The 14,930-nt window shown below is 49.9% G+C and overlaps 1 protein-coding gene across 1 annotated transcript in view; it reads right to left on the bottom strand.

The window, feature by feature from the left end:
• The window catches only part of LOC122387585 (chlorophyllase-2-like), a 30,167-nt gene extending 23,351 nt beyond the window's left edge, over positions 1-6,816 (bottom strand). Inside the window, exon 1 of the mRNA XM_043377928.1 lies at positions 6,457-6,816. Within this exon, the coding sequence (XP_043233863.1) occupies positions 6,457-6,673 (217 nt within the window). The 5' untranslated portion in view covers positions 6,674-6,816. The remainder of the gene's footprint in view (positions 1-6,456) is intronic.
• Between the last annotated feature and the right edge of the window lie 8,114 nt (positions 6,817-14,930).

Here is a 14,930-nt window from a genome sequence, read left to right as displayed (position 1 = left end):
GATCATGCAGTCTCGGTGCTGCTGGTCCACTGTCTGTCTGGCAGGTGCAGATGCCGCTCGCGCCTTCATTGTGACGAGCGACACACGTCTGCCTCCATCGGACCTCCGCTGGGTCCGGTCTGTGCTCGCCGCCGGAGCGCGCGAGCGACTGGCGCTGCGACCGCGGCAGACAGACGCGAAGTGGCCTACCTTGCCACAGGCTCGGCAGGTCCTCTTGACGGCCCTGCAGTCGCCGGCGCTACGTTGAACTTCACCACCGCAGCGGGGGCACGTCTTCTCTGTCGACCGGTCTCTCGGGCGACCGCGGCTGCGCTGGTACTGAGAGACCCTCGCCAGGGTCGAGCCAGCTGGCTCACGAATGACTGAGCTGTTGGAGGCGGCATTTTCTGACGCTCGGGCGATATCCACTGCCTTCTGAAGCGTGAGATCCGGCTCTTCCAACATTCTGCGGCGTGCTTCTTCGTCTCGCGTGCCGACAACGACTCGATCTCTGAACCTGTTGTCCTGGCAGTGGTGACAGAAATCACAGAACGATGCAATCTCTTTCAGTCCACAGAGAAAATCGTCCACTGTTTCGCCCGCTTCCTGTACTCGCATGTAAAAATCTCTCCGATCAATGATGACGTTACGCTGGCGGCGCAGATGCGTCTGCATCGCCGTGATGATGGTGTTCATGTCAGCGTCTTCGGGGATCGGCAGGCCGTACCTGACCACCCTGGTCCAATCGTCATCAAGTAGAGCGAGTAGGGCTGCCTTCTGCTCGGGCTGGGCTAGCCTGTTGACGCCAGTCAGCAGACTGTAGCCGTGAAATTTCTGTCGCCAGGATTCAAACTCCTTCAGTGACGCCGATGACGACAGCTGTGGAGCGGGAGTCGCTGATGCCGGCAGTCTGGGCGGTAGATTGACGGCTGCGTTCGTATCGGCTGGGGTGGCCGCTGCAGTAGCCGCCGCGGCTGCAGCGCCGGCCCCTGCCGCCGGCCCGGCCCATATCCGTTCCATTACGGCCACCATACGATCCTCCCGCTGCTGGCTTTGTCGCTGAGCTTCTTGAGCCAGCTCCAGTTGCTGGGCGAGGAGTTGGGTGAGGGCTCCCAGGTCTACCGGCTTGCCTTCCTCCGTCATTGCGAGAAACGCGCGCGAAAACCGACGAAAAAATGCTATATTTAATGATAAAAAGTAAATTATACCGATCGCGCCATGTTATGGTTTTACATTTAAGTCTACGTTAATAATGGTTCGATAGCAAATTAATTATCGTCGCGATTCCACCGCCCCAGATGCACACGCACACTCCCGATGTTAACTGTATTGAGTCCGGCTGACGACTGCCCAACAACAGGGTATATAGAACAACGGGTACACCAACGACGCGGAAAGCGCCCATTTTACCTGGATGAGTTACATGGTAGGTGATATATTTTTTGAATATGGAAAAAATACAGTATTCCATTCTGACGAGTAAAGCCAAATTCATAAAGCAGTTATTTTTAAATTAAATGTACCAGAAATAACATACTGACCATAGTTTAAAACTTAGTCTAAAGTTAGTTGAAAAGCGTATAGTTGATACTAAGATGGAAGGAATCAATGGAAGGCGGAAATGGCGCAGCTGTTTCATTCTTAAAATGTGTTCGCAAGCAGGATTCACGTGATGCTAGCGACATCTATTAATGTAATTGGGGACGCTGATTGGCTGACCGAGTCCGTGAGCAGTATCACTAATGTACGCCAGTACAGAGTTGAAGCAATGTGCGCATGCGCAGGAACTTATGCTCTCATGGAGGGGCTTTTGGTACCTCGGGCAGCGCCCAATGCTTTTTGGGCCTGTTATGGCCTCCGCATCGAAAAATGCTAGATAAAAAGGTTGTAGAGGAAGCTTGAGGCTACCTTTCCCCACAATAATATTGGCACTTTATCTTTTAGCTTACGTGTGAGGCTCGCTTGAAAAAGGTCGATTTAACATGGAAACCCTATGGGGTAGTAGTTTTTGAGCGCCCATTTGGCCTAATGCTACCAACTGTTACTGGCTACCCCTGGCCCAACAATACTCTTTACTCAAGGACGCCGGAAGCTGCCGGGCGGCACAGCCTACCATCAGGCGCCGGCCGGCGCCGCGGCGGCTGGCAACAGCTGTCAGCTGACTGCGCCGGTATAGTTCGTGCCGGCTCAGTAGCACGCATCACAACAAGACCATAAGGAACATTTTGTATATTTCGAAATTTTTATTTCTGTGACCTTAGGTCAGGTCACTTTTTGGGCCCGGCATGCAATTCAACGGTCACCAACGATTTTTCTTCAATAACTTTTAATTGAATAGAGATAGAGACTCCGTTCGACGTTTATCGTGTTTTTCTCGTCAATGCGGATCGAATGATAAGCGACATGACCTATTTCGGTCAGGTCATGACCTTGACGTGAGGTCAACTTTTGAATTTGACCTTTCGAGGTCATATTTTTACCATTCGATGCGCCTTGACGAGCTAAAAACGATGGTGTGGGAATTATTTCTCTATCTCTTTGGGAAGAAAAGTTATTGCAGAAAAAGCATTTCCGGAAAATTTGCAATATTGATCTGACATTACATGACCTCTATAGGCTGAACCGTTGACCTTAGGTCAAATCTGATGACAGCTTAACGAAAGAGCGTTTCAACAGCTATCGAATGTTTTTTTTTTGCAACTTTCTAGCTCATCTAGTTCCCGAGATAAAGCGGGAAATATGGAGGGATGTCGAGATCGCTAAAAAAAATCACAACATTTTGAGTTTGGTGACCTCTGCTGACCTCGTTTTTGACCTGACCCAAAAATGATCTTTGTATTTCTTGTAGATCTCATCTCAACCTATCCAACGCCGTTTACCGCTTGTCGCTACGTTGCGCCGTTTTCGAGATCTCAGGGGGGGTTGTTTTCAACCCCCCCCCCCCCCCCCTGCAGTTCGTGTTCGGCTCAGACCCGCTGCAGTGCGCGTGTTAATTCATTAAACCTCAACATAGAAAGATATAGGATTCCTCATGGCTCACTCGTGGAAGATCGGATATCTTTTCCTCGCGTGTTCCAGAAAAACTTCGCTCCTTCGTCGCTCGGTTTTTCAGTAACCCGCTTGGAAAAGATATCCTGATCTTCCACTCGGAGCCATGAAGAATCCTCTATATCTCGGCGTATAGGAAGCTCAGTTACTGTGTCTGCGCCGAGCAGGACAGTCAGTTACTTTGTCTATGTATATAGAAAGGGAGGCGAGTTATTGCAGTGATTAAGTCTTAGATGGAAAAAGGTAGGCCAGATATAGTTACTATATGTAGGGGAAGCCGGGGGAAGCCCGGGCGCGGGGAAGCCCGGCCACCCCGTTTCCGGCTAAATTATTCACAATAAAATGCTCAACTGTTTGTCCTTTCAGCGTGGCAGCCAAGGTAACGCAAGCAAAAAAGTTAACGCTAACAAAAATTGCATATTGTTAAAGTTATAGAGCAAAAATGATATTTTAAGGGTTTTTAGCTAAAAAGTGAGATATGTTGCACTGTTAATGTTATACCATACACTATACAGTCCTAATATTTATACGAATGTTATGTAAGGACCGTTTAAGTGTTTGTACTGAGAGGTGACGAGGCAGGCTGGCTTAAGTATGACTTTTTTAACATCGCTGTTTTAAAATAAAAACAAGCACATTGGGGTAACCCCGGGCGAGTGGCCAAGCTTACCCCCGACCGAGAGCAATGCCACTAAACCAGTGTTTTCCATGAGATAATAGGTACTGAGTAGGTTTAGTTTACACCTAGATCAAAGATAAATTTCGAAAATAAACATGTTATCATAGACAAAGCCTCTTCGGCCTGTCGCTCTATTCCAGTGCCTGTAAATACTAGATGCCGGCAGCGCTCTTGCGTTGCCTTGGGCCAGAATTGGAGGAACGGACTGAGGGCACACACCGGGCCAAACCACCGAAACCCAGACTGAGCTTGGACTGAGCTTGGACTGAACCTGAAACCAACCGAAAACATCCCAAAAATGCTTGGAAGCACGTGAGATTGGTGTGGATATCTACCTACAGTAAGATATTAATTAACTGCGCGTGCGTAGTTCATGTCCCAGGTACCCCAGTGCAGTCATTTTCATTACACCCTGTAGCGTGTGGCGACACCCTGTAGCGTGTGTATCAGTGTACCGACTTTTGTGTCGCTAGCTCGACGTTTCCCGGGATCAGAGGATCCATCGTCAAAACCGTTATCCGCCCCCCGCACGCGCAGCTTGCACCCCTCGGATATTATCTCGCCGGAATGTCGTGATCAAATGTATTCTTCTTATGACCTGCAAGTTTTGAACCAGTTAGAGCTGCCGTTTACCCTGCAGGCGTGGCAACGTACGAAGGGGTGCAATCGGCTTGCACGTGCATAGCTCATGCACCACAGAGTTTAGCTCAACCAAATTTGCATTATTCTGGAGGCCTTGCCTGGGACTACCATTGAACCGATTTTGAGGTTGATAGCTTAAAATTTCTTTGAGCCAGAGGACCTCACGTCAAAACGGTTTTCCGACCCCAGCACGTGCAGCCTGCACCCCTCGCAAACGGTGACCCCCCTGGAAACTGGTTCAAGGTGTTACCGATGTGTCCCGCCAGTATGGCTTTGCCCGTGACCTCGGGTTGACCTGTAGCCTTGACAAAAAAAAAATCGTGTCACCGAAACTTTGAAGCGGAATAGCGTGTGCCACGAAGCACCGAGCGAACCGAGACCAGCACCAAAAGTTTACCTCGCCGGAGACGAGTCGAACGGTCCCACTTTCGTCCCGATTGGTCCTCCCATTTTGACTCCAGGTCCAAAAATGCTTGGACAAACTCACTCACATATGTACTCACATACTCACATACTCACTGACAAACAGGCTTGGCCGAACTTGGGCCGAACTTTTCTTCAGCGACCCACCAATGGGAATTTCCGGATGCAAAAACATGCTATCGCATGCTTTTGATCCTCCAATTCTGGATCAGGTATTGATGAAGGGCGATTGCTTGCCTGGTTTTTACTGTAAAATATGGGAGATATCCACTCCATTTTAACGGTTTTTAGTTACCCTCCATCAGTTTATATCAATAAGTGACTAAGTTTATGTTTGTATGCTACAGGAACAGTCATGTCACTTGAGGTCAACTAGGGTCAAATTACGTTTTTTGTGGATAACGCGACAGACAATGAAGCTAGAGCTTCAAAAATGGCGTCGTTGTGTTCTTCTTCATCAGCCGAGTCGAATTATATGCAATATGATGCATTTAGGAAAATAAAAAAAAAATAATTTTAAGGAATTCTGTATTACACATTTTTTGTCAATTTTGCATCACAATTTTCATCGACCTGTACTGTATATGTGGTAGACGCTAGCTAAAATACCAGTAGTGACATAAACTATAAGATGTCCAGAGCTAATCAGTACCTTAATATTTTACTTTCCGTCAATATTTGGAAGACACATAATGGTTTCATCAACTCGTTGTAAAGCACTGGGGAGGTGGCCGGCGTTACCCCTATGCCGGGCTTACCCCAGAAAATTCAACACTTTTTAAAACTCGATTTTCTCAACATTATACTATTTCCACGAAACCGAATTTTTGGGAAAACACGGCCAATTAACTTATCTAGCTAACAGGATATCAACATTTTATACAGCACGTATGGTATGTAATAAAAATGAAAAAGAGCTTACTATGCCGGGCTTCCCCCGGCTTCCATGCACAAACGACAATGTTTTTAATGTCGCTCTGGTCATTCAGATTCTGATTGCTGAAAGTCGACATTATGCACTTTCAGATGTATCCTAAATTTCCGTTGGTAACGCATAAAACAAGCCTTGGGTCAACTCAGCACAGCATGGACGCTACTGAGTTCAGCACAGCACACGCTACTGAGTTCAGCACACCAGACCGTCTGAGGTCAGCACAGCACACGCTGCTGAGGTCAGACTTCAGACAGTCTGCTGTGCTGAACTCAAACAATGACCGTGACCAGACGGTGACAAACCAGCTGCTACCGTGACCAGACGGTGACAAACCAGCTGCTACCGTGACCAGACGGTGACAGACCAGCTGCTACCGTGACCAGACGGTGACAAACCAGCTGCTACCGTGACCAGACGGTGACAAACCAGCTGCTACCGTGACCAGACGGTGACAGACCAGCTGCTACCGTGACCAGACGGTGACAAACCAGCTGCTACCGTGACCAGACGGTGACAAACCAGCTGCTACCGTGACCAGACGGTGACAGACCAGCTGCTACCGTGACCAGACGGTGACAAACCAGCTGCTACCGTGACCAGACGGTGACAAACCAGCTGCTACCGTGACCAGACGGTGACAGACCAGCTGCTACCGTGACCAGACGGTGACAGACCAGCTGCTACCGTGACCAGGCGGCCGCAGGTGAGCTCACCGGCCGCGCCTCGGGTGGCGGAGTCGTCAGCTACTTACCCTGGAACTCTGTGAGGAATATGATGACGGGGAAGGCGCCGGCCGCGCCGTCCGGCACGTAGACGCTGACGTCCGTCGGCAGCCCGGTCTGCGAGGCGGCGCCGATGAGCAGGTGGCCGGCCGTGTACGGGCCCGCCACGTACGGGTCGAAGGCGGCCAGCGCGCCGCTGACGGCCAGCGCCGCCAGCAGCGCGCACGGACGGAGAGCAGCCACCATGGCGCCGCCGAGCTGGAGAGAGGGGGCGGGGAGCTGGAGAGAGGGGCGGGGAGCGGGGGACGAGCGGGCGCTGCGGGCCGGACCTGTGTCCCCGTCTGAGTCGAGGTCACGAATGGCCGAGCCGCTTCCACGGGCCGGGGGTGCCGTTCAAACTGTTTAAATGGAGGAAATCCCGAGATAGCGTCGTGCCCGGCCCACTTCGACTCTGAGCAGCTGCGCCGGGGGGAGGGGGGGGGGGGGGGGTAGGTGACTCGCTGTAGGCGTCCCAGCAGAGGGGGGGGGGGGGGCAGTACCGCAGGTGATTGGCTGTACCTGTAGGCGTACTTGCATGACTGTGCCCGCTGACACTGAATGGTTCCTACTCCTAGACCCGGTCAGGGCCGGGTCATTTACATTACACTTCCTACCGTCACAATCCGGGAGGGAGGCTTTTGAGTTTACCAAGATCAGTTAGACCTTATTTGGTCAAGTTCAGCGCAAGGTCAGGTCAAGTGAGGTCAAATATTTGAATTAGGGTTTTAGACAAGTGTGTAGGATGCAGTTTTTTATGACAAAACGATTTGTGCTATTTTCATTCACATTCGAGTTCTAAAACTTCTAAAAAATAGTTGTTTTTAGTCGTCAGCCCTCACTAAAATTTGAATATTTGCTTCGTTTTCATTCGATTCTTAACAAAACAAATGTAGGTTCACAAACCGTGCTTCCTCTGACAAATACTCCAATTTTTTTCGAAATGCTCAAAATTTGGATTTTATAACGATTTCTCCGCCCCCTCCGAAAAAGTTTTTTTCAACTTTTGGTCGAAATCCAAAACATTAAAAGAAATCGAGAAAAATTTAAATGACGAACAAAAATAACGTAAGAACTTTGTTACGGATTGTTTCCTTAAAAACTGAAGATGTTACAGGGGTTTAAAGTTATGCCGCTTTGGAAGCGGAAATTGCATGATGTGATTTATACGTCCGTGATGACTTGGCGTCACTAAAGCGTCATTTTCTCTTTTTCAAATCATTTCTTTACTGAACCAGAAATAATATTATTGGTCTAGTTACCTGGTCTAACCCTGGCCGGTCGAGGGTGGGTACCACCCCCCCCCCATCCCCACCCCCATGGGTTTTTGTGAGAGCCCCGAACACGCCCGCAATGGCCTTTCCTTCAAGCCGCATCTTGTTCTTGGGTCACTTGACCTGACCTCACAGGTCACCGGTTGACCTGAAATCTTAAAATCAGGTACCAATCGCTGCGTCTCGTAACGGCGCACACGCCCGTTTTTCCGCGGTGCTCTAGCACCACTCTCTCTCTCTCTCTCTCTCTCTCTCTCTCTCTCTCTCTCTCTCTCTCTCTCTCTCTCTCTCTCTCTCTCTCTCTCTCTCTCTCTCTCTCTCTCTCTCTCTCTCTCTCTCTCTCTCTCTCTCTCTCTCTCTCTCTCTCTCTCTCTCTCTCTCTCTCTCTCTCTCTCTCTCTCTCTCTCTCTCTATCTATCTCTTTCATATTTTTACCGGCACATTGAATCTGATTGGTAATCTATTTTCGTGAATATAATTTGCATACTGTTTCACATAAATGACTTTAACCCTCGCCCATATTGGTGTATTGCCAGCCGCGAACGTATAGGGGGGGGACGTTGGACCCCCCTTGCCGTTTGGTCACTGAACGAGCTAGGACTTCGTGGATACAACGAGCGTGCTGCCCGTGACGAGAGGAAGCCGATGATACCCAATTTTAAGGTCCTACGTCATTGGTTGACCTTCCAGGTCAAGTAAATGACCCAAAAGTCGGGAAAATCGGGACCTGTTAGAACGTCGCAAAGTGTGGCTGCTATGGGACTTTTCGTGGTGCTGATCACGGATACCATGTTCGTTTTAGTCACTGATGAAGTCTTTATGCATTTAGGCAAGGTCGGATCAGGTCAGGTCAGGTCAACCAGTAGGGGTCCTGCCGGGTATTCGAAGTAGGTGTCAACCGCCTCTGACAGCTTCCTAACATGTTCCGAAGGCACCAAAACTACTTCGTTGACGTTCAAATGGTTGCTAAATTCGAATTCAGCCCCAAAAAATAGCCTAGAAAGTAGAAACATTAGAACTCGAAGGAGTGAACCGAAATCATCAAAGGTCAGACCTTCAGGTGACCTCGACACCCACCCTAATGTATGGGAGCAGCATCATATCACATATTGGAACGTTTGCAACCACGAAAAGACTGCAAACGCGCGGCTAATGCGAGCCGACATACGACGAATCGCGATTGCGGCCAAACATGGTCTCGAAAAGTAGGTCACAGGTCACAGGTGATTTGGGTCAGGGTCATGAAATGTTCAGGGTAGGTGAAAATGGATTATCGCGAGGGTACTGAAAGTTTCGTCGCGATCGACCGCTTTTTTACGCGAGCTATCCACAAAGAACCAAGGGGTCCGTTCGACCCCCCTCCCTCCCTCCTCCATACGGGTGAGGGTTAACCCTCGCCGGCCGAGGGGGGGGGGGGCGGGTGCCGCCCCCCCCCATAGGGATTTTTCGCGATAGCTCCGAACACGCTGGCGATAGAGAGCTGAAACTTGGCATACCTGACCTTTGATCCAAGCCGCATCTTTTGACACCAACCGCATTTTTGGGTCAGGTCAGGTCACTGACCTATGACGTCATAAGTGAACCTCTGCACGGTCTTCAGATGTCGCAACTTCGCAACGCCCTCACTGCCAGAGGAGATGTCACAGGGAAATGAAACTTGCAGGATCTAGTATCCATTATGAGTCTCACAACTTGTATATCTCGGATTTTTCCTAAAGGTCATATGAGGTCAGGTCATTTTCGTGACCTCACCATTATAAGTCAATGGGGAAAAATGAAAACTGCTATTCTGGCGCCGGGAACGATCTCCAACTATCTCAAGCACACAGAATCGTGATTTGATGCACTCCTTGCAAGGTTAGATCCGTCACTTTTGCAATGTTGACCTTCCGTGACGTCATTTATGACGTCATCAAGGTCATATTAGTTTTTCGTCAATAACTCCCGACCAAATTGAGCTAGCGAGTCAAAAAAGCCACCAATGGACTCAGGAAGACCTGCCGAATCGAATGATATGCGACATGACCTCTTTCGACCAACTTCGTGACCTGGGGGTGCTGACCTGACCTTGACCTGAGGTCAACACCCTAAGTTGACCTGACCCGAACAAAAAGTATATCATTCGACGCGCCTGAGCGAGGCGAACACGATGCTGCCAAAATTGCGGCTCTGCGGCCGTTTTTTGCGAAGTTATTCACCAAAAACTGAACCGTACCCTGGGGCACTTGACCTGACCTCAGAGGTCACCGGTTGACCTAGGACCTTAAAATCGGGTACCAATCTCTGCGTCTCGTAACGGCGCACACGCTCGTTTTTTCCGCGACGCGCTAGCTCCACCAGGGGCGAAACGGCGAGGGGGGGGTCGTACGGGGACCCGCAGTTGCTACTGTACAGTCTGTCTTAAAAGTACCGCGCAAAGTGGCGGTGGATCCATCAAGCCTGACCGAGAAAGGTCTGCTTTAATTTGAAAGTCACCGAACCAATTGAGCTGGGGAATGGACGAGGATGTCCATTGCTTCGGTGACCCAAATTTAGCAGGCCCTTCCTCAGTCAGGCTCGATGGATCCACCGCCACTTTGCGCGGTACTTTTAAGACAGACTGTACAGCGACCCTGAGCAAATTGTCCCAGCATCCTCACAGGGAACAACGATAAGCTGTCAGAGGGCACGCACAGAAAACCTCAGCTGCTCTTGTACAGGGACTGGCAGTCGATATCAATGTTATCGGTTGTTACTGGACAGGACAGACGGCTAGAGTTGGGGTTCGTGTACAGTAGCAACTGCGGGTCCCCGTACCCGCCCCCCCCCCCTCGGCCAGCGCGTATGTAGAAAACCAATAGGTCCGGCGAGGGTTAATGCATCGATATGCTGTCGTACTATTTGACTGCCGAGGCATTTAATTGCTAAGCAGCATGAATCTGTGGCAAAAGTGCTGGAAATGTTAAGCTTTCTGTGGCTCGAAGATTCCGTTATCGGATTAAATATTTTCAAGCCCATAGGCAGGTAACATACGGTTTTTCTCTAAAGACAAATCTATACTTGGCTTAAATTCTTTCCTCCAGCGCCTAAATGCTGTAATTTTTTATGCTTGTCGTATTTGTTTAGGAGTCGCACCATCTCAGTTCACACCTCAATTCGTTTGAACTAATTTATCTATTCGAACAAGCCCCCGCACTTATGTAAATGATATCTTGTCGAAGTTACACAACTGATTGGGATTTACAGACTCTGGCAGCGTTATGTAACACAGGAGAGAAGTGCAAACGCGGCAGCTCCGCCACCGCACGGGCAGCGTCACTCCGAACTCGAACAGTATTGGTTACGCTGCAGTGGTTTAGATAATCGTACTTACTGACATAATAAGAATATCATCATCGTCATCATCATTATGAGGATAAACTTAGGTACCTTAGTTCGTTTTTTTCAAAAGTGGTTCCGCTCCAAGTATACACTAGGCATTCGTCTTACGAGTATCGCCCAGTTTAGGCAGCGAAAAGGGCCAGCGCTTATAATGTCAGCATGGGATTTATTCCCGATTAATTTCATACATGCATTTTAGAACTAGGCATAAGAACAGTCGTGATGTCATGCTGAGGAACTTGCACAATGTTATGTATAATGACCATGGGCAGAAGCGCTCACTCGATCATGATCTTGCGGTGACCCTGAAGGCAATGTTTACCTAAAATCAATACATGTTTTTTTTGTTCATTTACAGACCGTTAACCGTTATCGAATTTAGGAGATACTGTGCGTTAACCCTTGCCCTGGCAGTGCATTTTTCATAACGCGGCCTGGAAGAGGGGGGGGGGGAATTGATACGACCCTCCCCCTCGCGATTGGCTCCTATGACACCTAGAAACACTAAATTTGGTAGGTAGGTGCCCCCCCCCCCCGGGAATTTTTGCCCCTGTGCACATTTGGTGATTCTAATTCAGCCCTTAATTAATAATTGTAGACCAATATTTAGGAAGGTTGTGGGGTTAAATTGTAAAAAAATTACCGTGACGGCTCCATGGTTTTTGGCTTAAACTTTTTTTCTGATTAAGGCAGCGAAAAAATAAATAAAAACACCACCGTGCTTAGCACGTCAAGGCGCGTCGAATGATATACTTTTTTGCTTGCCTAAGTGTACTTAGAAGTTAAGTACAAATAAAGTACAGCTTAAGTCTTAACCCTCGCCGGCACAGGCCATTTCACGTCCTTCAACAGCACAAGGGGGTTGTACCGACACCCCCCCCCCATTCGCGTTTGGCCCCTGATCGAGCTAGAGCTTCGCGGAAAAAAACGAGCGTGCTGCCTGTGACGAGAGGAAGCCGATTCTTCCCAATTTTAAGGTCCTAAGTCATCGGCTGGCCTTCCAGGTCAGGTCAATGACCCAGAAGTCGGGAATTTGGCACACTGCTAAAAACCAGACTGGTTTTTCCATCTTGTTGATAAGGTATGAAAGCTGTCGATGGGCGTTTGAATATTGAAAGTCGGTTCGGTTGACCTTGAGATCTTCGTAAGATGCTGATTACCCCCCCCCCCTCCCCCCGCCAGTAATCCAGGAGCATGGCACTGACAAGGAGATGACCATCGAGAACACAAACACTGAAACTTAACCCGCGCCCCACTGGGGTCTGCGTATAACACGCCCTACTGGGGGGGGGGGGGCTATTCATAGCCCCCCCCTCCTAACTCCGAAACTACTGGGCCGATCGTCAAAATTCAAACGGCGTCTGATAGCCCCGGAAAAACTGTCGTGCGAAACCTAATTTCATTGACCTCGAGGTCACCGATGACGTCACAGGTCAGGTCAAAGTAAAAATTATTAGCATTTTGGCTTTTTCACGTTTTGGGCTCTGGCCGCCGTTTTACAAGTCAGATTAGGCTCATTTTTGGTTCACACACTCGTGAACAGATGCTCTAGATACTCTGAGGGTACCAAACTTGTACTTTGATTTTCAGGTCAAGGTCAGGTCATCACAGGTCACGAAAATATTATATCATCCGTCGGTCACGTGACACATAATTTATGGTCCATTTAGGCCAAACATTTCGAATTTGATGTCGTCTGTGTCATTCGAGGTCATTTTGAGTCAAATTCTGCTCAGGTCAGGTCACTTTCAGGCAGTGGCGTAGACAGGGGGGGCCATGGGGGCCATGGCCCCCCCTTTCCGCCCAGCCGCCCAGGTGGCGCCCCAATTAGCGCCGACTAGGCTGATGTCGTTTTACAGAGGGAACATGAATTAAAAAGTGATGTGCAGGCAGGGATCGAACTCAATATCTCTGGGGGTGCCTGGACACCCCAATGTTCTCCAGGGCACCCCCAAATAGGACCTGAGCCCTCCAATGTTTAAGGGCGCCCCTCCGGAAACCAGAATATTCCGAACCCCCAGGGTCGATGGCGCCCCTGAAAGCCGCTGGCACCCACCTGAACGGAACAGTCGCCCCATTGAAGGTTGATTGCGCCCCTCTGAAGTCCACAGCTGCCCCATTCGGCCCATCCAAGATCGATGGCGCCCCCTGAAACTACTGGCGCCCCTCTAAAGCACCCGCATTCTTCTCAAGATCACAGTCGCCCTATCCGAGATCAATAGCGCCCTCAAGAGAGCCACTAGCGCCCCCCTTGAGACTGAAGTCGTCCCGCTTGAGACTAAAGTCGTCCCATTCAAGCCCAATGACGTCCCTCCAGAGCGTCCGGTGCGTTTCTGAAGATCACAGTTGTCCTCATCCGAGGTCGCTGGCGCCCCTCAAAAGTCACTGGCGCCCATCTAAACGGAGATCACAGCTGCCCCATCTTAAGATCGATGGCAACCCTCTGAAACCAATGGCGCTCTTCTAGAGTACCCGGCGCCCCTCTGAGAATCATATTCGCCCCATCCGAGACAACGCCCCTTGAGACTACAGTCACCCCATTCAAGCTCAAGGCGCCCCTCTAGAGCGTCCGGCGTCCTGCTGAAGGCAACAGCGGCCCCATCCATGCCCAATGGCGCCCCTCAACGCCCTTCTAAAGATCACAGTCGCCATCAATCCAAGGTCGCTGGCGCCTCTCAAGAGCCACTGGCGCCCACCTGAACCGGGACTTCAGTCGCCCCATCCTAAATCAATGGCGCCCCTCTGAAAGCACTGGTGCCCCTCTGAAAATAACAGTCAAATCATCCGAGATAAATGGCGCCCCTTCAGAGCGTCCGACGCTCTAATGATGGCAGCAGTGACCCCATCTAAGCATTACATCCCTCTAGATCACCCGGTGCCCTTCTGAAGATCACATTCGCCCTATCCGAGTTCGTTGGCGCCCTCCAGAGTCCAGTAGTCACTGACGCCCATCTGAATGGAGACTTCAGTGGCCCCGCCCCATTCAAGATCGATAGCGCCCCCCCCCCCCGAAACCACTGTCGCTAGGTAGGTAATTATTTGACAATGGGGCTGTCTCATCGACACCAAGGACCCTTTTCAAGATTCAGCAGCCAGGCGGCGCCGAGCTGGGCTAGGATGTGCCAAGCGTTTCTTATAAGGCAGCCTCGTTAGTGCCACCCCTCGTTGCGATACCACCGCTCAATGCGACGCCGCCCCTTCACCGTACAATGCCACCCCTCAACGCAAGTGGTGCCCCCCAGCGCATTGCCGCCTATTTTTGCGATGCCGCCCCCGCCTAGCAGTGCGTTGCCGCCCCAGCGTACGCTACACCGACGGAACGATCACTTTTGAAACTTTCAGAGATTGATAAGACTAACAATATGTATAAAATGTTTAGCTCGGACTTTTGATATCCATGACCAGGTCAATTTTGCGACTTCTATTGGAGAAAATTGAAATGCGCCTCTTTTGGACGAATGTGGTTCAAAGCCCTCTCAAACTCGGTTCATAGGTAGACATAACACACTGAATCGACAAAATGCACCTGTTACCCTGCTGTGTGCCCCTGAGGTCATCTCAGGTCATGAACGGTCACCAGCATTTCTTTCGCTATACCTTTTGATAGAGACGTGCTAGAGCGGTGAAAACACGTCAGATGTGTTCAGCTCGACGAAACGGATCGAGTGATATGCAGCATGACCCTTTCCGTCAAGGTCATGACCTTGACCTGAGGTCAAATTTTCAAAATGACCTTCCAATGTCAACATTCGACGCGTTTCGACGAGAGGAGCACGATGCTGGCAAAATAAATGTCGTCACTGTCTTGAGTCAAAAGTTATTGCAGAAAACGA

Source organism: Amphibalanus amphitrite, unplaced genomic scaffold, assembly GCF_019059575.1.
Source record: "Amphibalanus amphitrite isolate SeventyFive unplaced genomic scaffold, NRLGWU_Aamphi_draft 000017F_arrow, whole genome shotgun sequence".
NCBI classification, from domain to species: domain Eukaryota; kingdom Metazoa; phylum Arthropoda; class Thecostraca; order Balanomorpha; family Balanidae; genus Amphibalanus; species Amphibalanus amphitrite.
Note: the sequence above shows the minus strand (reverse complement) of the source record. Positions and strands in the feature narration are given on the sequence as shown.